This window comes from Onychostoma macrolepis, chromosome 07 (assembly GCF_012432095.1).
Source record: "Onychostoma macrolepis isolate SWU-2019 chromosome 07, ASM1243209v1, whole genome shotgun sequence".
NCBI lineage: Eukaryota > Metazoa > Chordata > Actinopteri > Cypriniformes > Cyprinidae > Onychostoma > Onychostoma macrolepis.
The window spans coordinates 23,576,403-23,589,094 of record NC_081161.1 but is presented as its reverse complement, the minus strand read 5'-3'; the positions used below and the strand labels follow the sequence as shown (position 1 = coordinate 23,589,094).

The 12,692-nt window shown below is 37.2% G+C and overlaps 1 protein-coding gene across 1 annotated transcript in view; it reads right to left on the bottom strand.

Moving 5' to 3' along the window:
- Positions 1–12,692, bottom strand: part of plxdc2b (plexin domain containing 2b) — a 64,049-nt gene that overhangs the window by 16,335 nt on the left and 35,022 nt on the right. The window contains exons 5-9 of the mRNA XM_058781221.1: positions 12,268–12,390; positions 11,798–11,916; positions 10,564–10,663; positions 2,399–2,494; positions 2,066–2,147 (exon numbers count right to left, since the gene is read on the bottom strand). Coding sequence (XP_058637204.1) covers positions 2,066–2,147; positions 2,399–2,494; positions 10,564–10,663; positions 11,798–11,916; positions 12,268–12,390 — 520 coding nt within the window. The remainder of the gene's footprint in view (positions 1–2,065; positions 2,148–2,398; positions 2,495–10,563; positions 10,664–11,797; positions 11,917–12,267; positions 12,391–12,692) is intronic.

Here is a 12,692-nt window from a genome sequence, read left to right as displayed (position 1 = left end):
TTAGCAGACTTTAAGTATGCCAGTTTAGTATACTAAAAGTACAATTGCAGGGTATTTTTATTAAGCACATAAACATGTAAATGTATTTGTAGTATACTTAGTATGAAATAAATGTATTTTAAATACATTTTAGTATATTTATTTTCCACTAGGGTAGATTAAATGCCGTGACATGAAAATAATTATCCACTTCAGGCCAAAAAATGTATCAGTGAACCCCTACTAGGGTGACAGTAACATGACAAGTGACCCAAAAGTGCCCAAAGTACAAAACGTACAAACTAGATTTCAAATGACTTAATTATTTAGTGAACAAATTTGACTGTGTAAATTTAGTTTTGTACCTTTGTCATGGTCATTATGTCTTTCTTTCATTTTCTCTCCCAAGTAGTTACCCCAAGCACTGATGAATCATATAAGGAAGACAAGTAAAGCTGAAATATATCTCTGTAGATTTGAGGTTGCCTATGGCGGCGGTCACATTCTTCGTCAGCACTTCTCCAACCTTTCATAATCTCATTTACATGTTAATGGCTGCAAATGCAGTCAGCTCAAATTTATTCTGATCCAGTAATAATCTGACCTTCAGGGTGAAAGAATGCTTTTCCAAATATGCAAATCTACGTTTTTGATGCAAATAATCATTACTAATAAACTCATGTTAAAGTAATTTCGTTACTTCAGAGTAATGGCATATGAAGGATATTAAGTGCAACACTTTGCTACAGTATTACGGTCTTCTGTTCAGTTGCAGCTTGTTTTTGTGTGTTTGTCAACTGCATCAGATCAGACTTCGTCTGCTCTCTCCAAAGACAAGGGCTAAATTGTTGATAAATTGCATTGGGAGGGGCAGACTGTCAGTTATTAGCTTAAGTCAACTGAGTTACCTGCATTTCCTGTTTCATTAGTCTGCTCTTTTACTCTCCCCCTCTCTCACACACAAACATACACAGCCTTAATCAAGCCAAAAAAACCTGACTTTAATTACTGCAGCAATTTCTAACTCTACATTGTTTCCATAACCTCCAGCCAAACAAAAATGGTTATGCATATTGATGAAGTCTGAATATAACTCCCCTGTCTACCAGGAGACTATTCAAGACTCAGTGTTCTGATTTAATTATACAATCCAGCAGGTTTCCTAGAGTGGATGGAAAAACCAAGGTCCCACTGACATTGAAAGATGTGCTTGTGCTATGCATCATTATTTTGTGTACGAAATGATTTACAAAATAACAAACTGCACTGAAAAATGCTACAGCTCAATAAACGTGTGCAGCACATATGCACTTGATAAAGGGAAAAAGTAAAACTCCTCTAACACAAGTGAACTGGCCTTTTTCTCTCTCTGCAGTCATAAACTAATTCTCACAATAAACACTAACTGGGATTTTATATTCCTGAATCCCTCAAAGTATTTGTATGCATGCGTGTGGGTGTGTATGTATGTGCTCGAGAATGAGAGTGAGGGATTGAAAGAGTAGACAAATGGAAGGATTGCCAGGAAAATAAAGCAGAAGGAGGTCGGGTGTCTCAGTCTCGTCTATTCTTTGGTATGTGATCTACAGAGAAAAGCTGTCTGGGTTCGAGAGGTGAGGGTCCGGGCATGAATCAGCAGGAATGTGACTTTATTTTCCCTTTCTCACTTTCTCCAAAAAAAAAAAAAAAAAAAGCAATCTTGGTTTGAAAGATTCTCTGCCACATTTAAAGCACTATTACTTCGAAAAATGCAACGCAAGTCAATGCAAGAGACATTTTGTTAATGGTTTACACATGATGTTTACAATTCGTTTGAATTTTTAGGCCATCTTTATATACAAAAGGCAATCTTGTAACATTGTGACTGCTGAATTAGAAGTGGTGAATTATCTCCACGTCTTGTGAATGTCTGTGTTGAGTGCTTGTGTTTCAGCAACTGCTGACAGAACTTGTAAAATGTAAATTACTCCCCTCGTTCATTGCACCACCTCAAATCAAGCGGTCTGAGAACCACGTCTTCAATTCCAGTAAAATGACATTAGAATAGGGGAAAGAGAGACGGATGAAGAGAGGTTTGTTTTCTCACCTATTGAGCCGGTGACACCAGCTGCAGTTGAAGTTAATCTGTGATGCCATGCAAGATGTGCAGCTTGTGAATTGAAGACATGCTGTGGAAAAGAAAAAAGACATAGAAAATGCATCAGCACAGAATCAATCATGAATAGAGCAAAACGCTAATAGAACAATGAACTGGATTTCCATATAACTTGTGATAAAAACTCTAATATAAAATCTGACATTGCAGATAAAGAGGTACAACAAAATAAGCCTCTATTAGGTACGTCACATAATTTGTCTATAGTTCTATTAGCAAGGCTGTTTGTGTGTGCATGTATATTGTGTGTGTCCGTTGGCTTACTGGGTAGTGGCATCATCTCTACAGCTGTACTGTTGGTAATTTTGGTCTTTAACAGTTCCACTCTGTGATACTCATAAATAGTCTTCCTCCGCACATCTAGAGCCAAACAAACACACATTACAATCATCATGTGAAGCATTTGGGTTGTTAAAACTTCTGTTGCACAAGCAAATAGAGAGAGAGAGAGCATTTTTCTGTGAAGTTCGTCTTCTCATGTACGTTACCTCTTAAAGGTTCCACAGAATGCATTGATACAGTATTTTAAATTGTTCTCTGATATCTACATAGAAGGTATGTGGCTTAGGCAAGGGCAAAAAAATCTCCAGAAACGGTTTTACATGTGCAACCCTAGGATTTCTCCCTCGAATGAAGTGGTCTGTTATTGGCTTATTTGGAAGGGTCATGAATAATAATGAGCTATGCTCTGATTGGCTGTTTCACTGTGCGCTTCATTTCAGTAGCTCACAGCAGGAAGGAAACACAGGGAGGAAAATATATATTTCAACACTTTGTCTCGCAATTATATCGTCAGGTAATTATAATGTATATAAAATGCGGGGCATCAGGGAGCCGCTATTAATACGCGGGGCATTGAAACTGCTTTTGAACGATTGGTCGATCGCGTTGATCGAGATTCGCGATCGCACAAACTCTGTTTATACTATGGAGCGGCAGTATTTACCACACATTTTACAAGATCAGATGCTTGTCAGTGGTGCTCAGGATCTGTAAATCATTCGCCATCATCCTCAGTCATCTATCCTTACTCTGTTTATGTGGTAAGTGAAATCTTATGTACTGTAATGTAACAGGCTACCGCTAGCAGCTAACCATGTCCCTTTAGTGGCTCGCGTTATTTGCTTTCCGTGCCTTTCTGAATACAGACACCAACCCATCCCTGCACTTCACATCCCCTGCACAGCCTGGAACATAACATTTATTTCCATAATCTGCCATTTTCACTGTTGTCCTCGCTTGTTTCTTCACAATACCTGCAGAACTTCTGATGATTCAGCTGTGTAGGTTCGGCTGGCGGCTGGCCTAGAACATGGGCGGGTAGACGTTATGCAAATGAAATTAAGTGCGACATGACATTTTATTTCCACGCTGTTTCGTTGATGTCTTTCCGTGGTTGAAAGACTGATTGAGCAATTACATGAGGCATGAGATGTTCAGTCATGTTTATTCACGTTAAAACTAGTAGTACAGAGGAAGGAACGATTGCGTTCACTCGCGCTCCGCTCTGCACAAGTCTACGGTGCGTCACGGCTCAGACACGGGACCGGAGCTGATCGCCAATGCTTGTGTTGGGTTTATACCACCAGCACGTTTCTGAACCGTCCCAGAAGCAGCTCTCCAAGGCCTTTATACAGCGATCTGTCATGCCACATCAAAGACTGTAAAAACGCCATTTATTATTTGAATTTCCTGAAGAAAAAAAAAATACTGTATTCGTTCAGTACACATGCGTGTACCGTTACACCAGGGGCGTGTCCAGGATTTTATACTTGGGGTGGCAAGAGCAGAATGAGGGGTGGCAAGTAGGCTTGTAACCAGGGGCAACTGCACATTGCTGAGGGGTATGCAAGATCAGTGTTGTCGCCCCCTTCGTGCAATTTATTACTAAAACTTACTAAAACTTTACTCTCACAGAAAACTTTATGCAAGTCAATTAGGGATGAGAAAAGTGACAAAGATGTGACCCTCCTCTCCCATTATTTCATACCACAAAAAAACAAACATTTTATAACACCCCAGTTAACTCCCGATGGCCATATTGCTCCCATTTTAAGCAGTTTTTTTGTCTCCATATTATGTCTATTTTTTTATATAATTACTCAAAAAGGAAACATTATAAAATTCATTTTTTTAATTAATGTAGATAATTTATGGAAAATGTGCCATGCAAGTGGAAGATTTATGCCGCCTGGTTCAAAAACACTTAGCAAAATGAAAATGACTTGATATTACCACTATGACCAGTAGATGGCTGCAGAGGATCACTCATTGGTATATTTGCCGTTTCCAATAGGCCTACGGTTATTTTCACGGTTTGCTTTAGGATTTATATTTAGACATTAGAAAATCACTATTATAACACCTTTTGTCAAAGTTCAGCAGTTTTGTACTAAAGCAGGGGTGCCCAATAGGTCGATCGCGAAGGCAATGCTGGTAGATTGCGCTTTAGGTCAGTGTTTCCCAAACGGGGGGTGCGAGATAACTTAAAACTAAAATATAATATATTCACTAATGTTATGACTAATATGTTCATGTAAAAATATATGTAAATAAATAACAGTACCACCTCTCTATGTATTCTGTGTTTCGGAGCAGCAAACCGTTTCTCATCGTGCTGTATGAAATAGGCTACACTCTCAGAAATAAAAGGTACAAAAGCTGTCACTGGGGTGGTACCTTTTCAAAAGGTACACTTTTGTACCTATTAGGTTCTAATATGTACACTTTAAGTACTAATGTGTACCTTTAAGGTACCAAAATGGACCTTTTAGGTACAAACATGTACCTTTTGAAAAGGTACCGCCCCAGTGACCGCTTTTGTACCTTTATTTCTGAGAGTGTACAGACTGAACGATGGCTCAAAACCGCTGTATGAGCATATGACATACAAACTATAGTTTATGTATAACTTAACTATAGCTGTATACAGCTCTCGGCTGGATAAAAGAAGCCAGTGTCACACTAGTAGCCAAAATTTTTAATGGATGCCGATTGTAATCAAGGTAAAGATGATTACAGTGACATACAGGATCATGCATTAGGTGCGCGTTATGTCCGTTATTTGATGCGCAAGCGAACCATGTATGTACGCTGTTGGCGCACTGATCACTATAACATCATATTCACACTCATATTCTTGAACACAGCTCAGTATATTCATGTAGTTGAATACAGCGAGTGTCTTATAAAGGATGCTCGCGTGTTTTGGAGAAGTTTGTGAGGATCAGTGGTGTTCATGTACATATGGCAACCTGTCCTCCAACCAATATGCCCGTATAGCAGTGGCGAGCGGTGACTTTTTAACAGGTTTTAACAGGGTATGAAACGGAGTTAAAACTCCCACCCGGATGACAATAATAGACCATGCAAAATACCAAAAAAAAATTAATAAAATAAAATAAAATAAAATAAATAATAAAATAATAATAATATCTTTAAAATATTGCCAAGTAACGTTGCAAACAACAATAAAATCACAGAAGGACTTTAACTAAGCAACAAGTATACGGAAAACAAAGGTATTGTTTCCTATTTTTTCCTGATGTTTGTTATTTCAAATTTTATATACATTTTTATAAACTTTTTTTAATTTATTTACTACTTAGACAATGTTGATGGCGTTATTGTCAACATGCTTATGACCAGATATGTTTTTAGTGGACTTTCAAAATTTGCTTTGCTTGAGAAAGCATGATAATATACAGTTGTTTTTTTTCCATATGATTTCGTTGGGTTAGTTTTGCATCAAACACAATGTAATTTTCGGCAATCGAGATCTGGCAGCAACAGCGCATTTTTCTGCTTGGGCGAGCGCTTTGCGCACAGCTTACCTCGCGCATGAAATACAATCCTGAGAGTCATAACCACAGAGCGGAGGCACCAAAGCTGCACTAAAAAAATCATGATTTTGCATGATTTCTGTAAGGGGTAGGTTTAGGGGTGGGGTTAGGTGTTGTCATTCGTACGAATTAGCCACATAGTAAAATATGTACGAATTACCGTGAGATCGGTGTAAAAAGTCCACACATTGCATTTAAATAAACAAATATTTTGATTGGTAATGACAGTCATACGTTATTTCATGACGACAGTCGCAACACAACACTGTCATTATTTTTACGCACGCTAGAGGGCGCTTAACTTTAAAACGTAAATATAGGTCGTAATAAGGCGCTTGTACAAATGACCTACAGGGTCGTTTTTTGTTGGAAGACAGGCTCACATATGGGCATCAAACGCGCCAAACAGCTTATTCTGACAGAGGAAGTATTCACTGATGGCGTCGAGCCGCCTTCAGATCGCTGAGTTCAGAATATACATACTTTTACATACTTTTAAGTTGTATAGAATATCTGCAGACTACAGTGACATTTTTGCGAAGTATGTTTGCAAAAAAGAACATGGGATGCTTAAATCTATCTTGAATTTGCTTTGTTTAAAAAAACTTACATGAAAGATACATCCCAACTGTTACGGGTTCGTGGTTGTAGTTTAACTTAAATGAAGGTCAGGAGAACGGAGTAGCATCAACACACATATCCATTTATTAATGTTTAGCTCAGACAAAGAAAAAGGGGAAAACTGAGGACTTATAACATGACGGGAACAAAAGACCAAACAAGATAATCCAAATCAGGTGGGGACAATGAAAGATGATTAACTAATAAGAACCGGAACTAAACCAAATAAGGGAAAACAGGAACTTAGAAGGGCAGACACGTGACACCAACAAGCTATTTTATTTAGGCCTATTTATTTTATATGTATTTTATTATTTATTTATTTATTTTTCACTTGGTAGATTTTAAGCCAGAAATAAACAATATATTAAACAACCCAGCATGGTGGGTAAAAACGTTTAACCCAACCAGCTGGGTCAAAATAACCCAGCATGTGTTCTATCCGATATCTACCCAGCGCTGGGTTGCCAAATAACCCAAGTTGGGTTGTTTTTAACCCAGCACTTTTTAGAGTACAGTTATCATCAGCTAACATTTTTTTTTTTCAAATAGACTATTATAATTTTGTAATTCATAATTATTGATTATATTCTTTTTTATTTATTTATTTTAAGCTAAAACTGCCTGTACTCTGATTTTGCTGTAAATATTTAAAGCAAATTGCTTTGTCAGACTGGGGGGCATTTTACCCCACCCATGGGGGTGTTTTGCCCCATAGGTGGGGTAAAACGCCCCCTTGGCACAAATTTAATTTTGGTTAAAAATCTAATAACTTGAAAACTCTGGACATTTTTCATACTTGGTTTATAATTTATGCCATTGTCACTAAAACTATGATAACTTTTCTGAACACATTTAACTTTTGTTTCACTGAAAAAAAAAGACAATTCTTAAGGGGGGCATTTTCCCTCACTCTACCTTATTTCGTATTGTATTATTGTCATTTATTATTATAATCATGAACACTGGTTTGTTGTGCAACTAGTTTTATTATTTACTGTATTTTGTTATTCTTATCATTATTTACCAGGAGCAGCAAACGAATCTGAAGTCTCGTTCATTCATATTAAATAGCTTACTTCCACACTGAAAAATCCACATGCTCTTTTAAACAAGATGTTATCCACAATTGTGAAATTGTCCTAATATGTTTTCTTTGTACAAGGTATGAATTCACTTGGGCATGTCTGTCATTCCACAAATAGATGGAGAAGTTTAATTTCATATTCAATTATGGGAATCATTACCAAAAAAGGAACTAGTAAAGATGTATGTGCCCAGTAAAGATCTGTATCCAGGCTGAAACTGACAAAACCTGCATTGGGCCACTGTGTGAGAACTTAAGAGTACACTGATTGCATGCAAAGTTACCGGACACTCTTCCCTAGCATTGGGATGCATGATTCACTGTAATGACATAGCAGTATATTTTACTGAAAGAACTATTCACATTGTTTCCAGTGCTAAAAGGAGGGAATGCTTAATATACTCGCTAACAGAAGCTTTTATCCAATAAACTGTTAAACATAACAACAGACCTGTGTGTTTACCAACTAATTAAGTCAACTAAAAAGAATCCTCGCTTTGGTGTCTCTTACTCAATAAAATGTTACATTTAAAATAGAATGAAAAAAGAACTACTCTGCTAAAGGCTATCACACAGCACTCACAGATCAGACAAATGTTCAACATGCACTGACCAATGGAAACAGAAAACGTCAGTTGCCGTTTGTTAGCTTCTGTTGGTGCAGTGTGAATTGGCCTTAAGTGAACTATGCATTGGTTATGCAGTTCTCATACTCAGTCTCTAATGCCTGCATGAATCCCTACGACTCAGAATGGACTTTTCATAATTTAAACGTTGGTTGATCAGCCTACATCTGAAAGTAATTCAGTATAGAATAGTCTTTGAGTTAAAGTTAAGCCCCCCATCATCGACACACACTGGATCAAATGGATGTACACGCATGCATGGATATAACTGCACATATAGATGCATCTAGTAATACATCATCTACGTGACTGGTAGCTGAATTACCTAAAAGCAGTGAAATGGAAAATTGAATTAGAATGAAGAGAGGATGGGTACTGTAGCAGTATTTCTATATGTGTATGTGTGCGTGTAGGTTTGATTAAACTAGTTACACTCTAAAAAATGCTGGATTTATTTTTTTTTAACCCAAATGCTGGGTTCAGCCTGTGGGGTCATTTTATCGGGTTGTTTTTAATATTTTTTTACCCAGGAAATTTTTCTGTACCTAAGCTGCTGGCTTATTTTTTTCCTACCCAACCGCTGGGTTGAGCCTCTCCGATGAAACAATCCAGCTGCTGAGTTACAGTTCAACAGGAGAGAGTGAACAGTTCCCCGGCAAACAGCAGCCCTTCACCGGCTCAGATTTCGGCAACACACCAGCATGAGAATTAGGTTGAATACACTTAAATTAAAATGCTACTTTTAAATGTTACAATTTTATTTCTAAAATGATTGTCAAATGAGTTTTAATGTATGTAATATTGTAAACTATGCTGTATTCACCCAAATAAATTCAATTTGTCTTGTATTTTGTCCATGTGTTCTTGCTTAATAAATGTTTATCTTTTGATTATTGCTGTTGCCTCTAGCAATTCTGAGTGTGACTTTTAATTTCCAGCCCATTTTAAGGCAGCAATTTAATAATTTTTAAACAATAGTTGACTTAAATAAAACAACCTAGCATGTTGGGTAAAAACATTAATCCAACCAGCTGGGTCAAATAAATAACCCAGCATGTGTTCTGTCCAATATTTACCCAGCACTGGGTTGCCAAATAACCCAAGTTGGGTTGTTTTTAACCCAGCATTTTTTTAGAGTGTGTTTCTTAAAAGTCTCATATATTATGCAAATCACATTTTGTTTTAAGTTTATTGATGTCTAAAGGTTTGTGTAAAGAGTTGGGGTCACCTCTGTATATAAACACTGTCCTTTTTAATAGAATGAAACAAATGTGTGTGTCTTTGTGGGTGTGTATATGGCTTTTCATGTGTCGCCTCTCTGGATGAATGTGTACAGCAGGGGAAAATCTCTCTGATAAAGTGAATGTGTGTGTGCAGCTGAGGAAGTAACTGTCTGACCTTGCTGAAACCTACATCGTTGGAGTATTAATACATAAAAGAGCAGCTAAACTTTAAGACAGGAAATTGTACCTTGTTCAGTGCAGGCTGTTTTTCTCTTCCTGTGGGTAATTACATTTCTTGCCCATGGGGTGTCACAAAACTCCTTCGTAGCATGCTGATAATGCCTGAAGATACGCATGTGTGTGTGCTTATGCATCTTAAACAGTGTCACCTGATGAGTCTCCAGACACTAATTAGTGAAAGAGAGGCGAGACCCACGCAGGCTATTACCGCTCTCAATCACTCCATCTCATTCTTGACTCTCTCCTTCCCCTCAGAGCTGTCTCTCTCTTTCTCATATTGTAACAGACAGACAGACAGAATGATGCAAATCCTGCCCTTTCACTGCAGACAGTCACAAACAAACACAGACACACATACGCTTGGAGAGAATAAGCTGTCATGGAAAATCATTAGCCTCCATTCATGATGTCCTGACAGCAAACACATCCTCTCCTCCTGTTCTCTCCCACACTCACTCGCTGCCCAACTCCAGACATATTTATCTGCTAAATGTGTTTCTCCAGCGCAGACGGGTTTGGTCCTGCTGGGCTCACTGTTACTACGACATCAAAGACTTTTCCTGCTTGGCACACCAAACAACAAACAGACAGCTTGAGAAGGGAGGAGGAAGGAGCTTTGAGATCATCCCTGAAGTAATCGACTGTCAGAACAAACATACTCCCAGTTTTCTGATGGGCTGAATAGCACCTGTCAAATTCAGTCATCAACTCAAATTCGCCAAAAAACCCTCACACACTTGGAATACAGAATGCAGATGGTTTACTGGTGTTGTGTGTCATGTTGACTCACTGGGGATCTGCTGAATCTTATGGACCACCACAAAGGCATCAGACAGTCCAACCTTCACTGGATGATTGACAGAGCTGATCTTTGCAATCTGCACTGGGACCTGAAATGAAAGCACAAACCAGTTAATTCATCCATCATCGACCTGAGGAGGTGAAGTTAGACAGCTAGTTCGAAAGAAGGAAAGTGAGAAAGCAAAAAAGGAAGACAAGAAAGCAAGCAAGAAAGAAAGAGAAAGAAAGGAAGAAAAGAAAAAAGATTTGGAGTGAGCAGAGACATGGGGAGAGGGAGAAGCCTAATTCAGTTAGGAGGTTTGTGGGCTGAATATGCTCTGCAATAATCAAATAAATCTCAACAGCATTTACAAGAATGTCTTCTGATTACAGGGTTAATTTTTTCCCTTCTACAAAGTTACATTTTCTTTGTTTTTATTTTGCATAACACTATATAGTGTGTACACACACACACACACACACACACACACAGAATATAAATATTATAAATGTATATATGTATATAATAAATAATATATGTATATAATATAAAACATAACATATATATATATATATATATATATATATATATATAAAGTTAAATATAATAGATTTATTTGATGATTAAAATGGATTTCATGCATTTCAAGCATGTCACATTTGACTGCACATGATTTGCGAGGTTTGTGGGCTGAATATGCTTTGCAATAATCAAATAAATCTCAACATTTACAAGAATGCCTTCAGACTAGAGGGTTTCAATATTTCTATCTACAACGCTACATATTTTATTTGTTTTTATTTTGCATAGCACTATATGTGTGTATAATATGTGTGTCTTGTAACATTTACAAGAATGCCTTCAGACTACAGGGTTGCAATATTTTTTATATATAAATGTAATATAAATATTATAAATGTATATATGTATATAATATAAAACATATAATATATAAAAATATATAACAAAGTTAATTGATTTATTTGATGATTAAAATGGATTCATGCATTTCACACTTGACTGCACATGATTTGTAACACTGATGGAATATTTGAACTGTACTGGATACTTCACTTTGCCATTACATGTACCTGACCACGTTTTTATGTGGCAAATTGAAAAGAGAGTGACATTGACACAATCACACAAACTCTGATGGAACAGGAAGTAATCACAGAAGAGCCATGTCACAGACAGAGAGAGAAATGGAAAACAGGATGAAAAGAAAAAATATCCTTCAGACCTCTTTGTAAGCAAAGACAATTCGTCCATCGCTGTGTAATGTGGCCTGGAAGGTGAAACTTCCTTGATTATAAGAATCCTGAAGATGGACGTGATCCCACTGGACAACCAAAGCAGTTCCTAAGAAACACACACACTTTTACATAATATTTAAATATGATTTTACATATAAACGAGAATATATTTAATTCTTATATTCTCTACTAATAATACAGTTTCAGTTTCTGATCGCCTCTGTAAACAAGAGCATCAGGAAAACATAACATGACACATCTGATTTATGGCAAGTCAAGGTACAGTGTTTTTGATGGGTGTGTGCATTTGAAGATGAGAAGGTCTGACAGACATATATTGGATATTTCTGTTCCAATATATTTTTTCACTATATATTTCTGTCAGACAGGACACCCTCTTTGTCTCTCTCATGCCTACACAAACATACACACACAGTCCAGTGCGTCTGTCTCTTACCATTGTCAAAATAGATGACAGTTGAGTTTCTGGAGAGGCTGGGGTCAAAGTTTGCCATAAGTGGAGCAATATATTGTGTTGCTGTCAACATTCGGTGAACCACATCTCCTGTGTAGATGAACCCTGAAAACACAAAAACACAAACATACACAATCTATTAACCTTTACAATACTCATTCTTAATATAAAATAATAATAAAAAGTTTGAAAAACTTTTCAAATCTGATCTTCAGGATGAAAATAAGATAAAAACACACAATTTGTTTGTGTAAAAAAAGGGGGGTTTTTTTGGCACCAATGCATGAACATGTGCTTGTCTTTCTACTCTTAATCTCTGTGGTCTCCTCCTTTCTCATCTATGCATCCTGGCAAACAGCCCTGGCCTGTCTCCAAAGTGATTAATACTCTAATTAGCCATATAAATG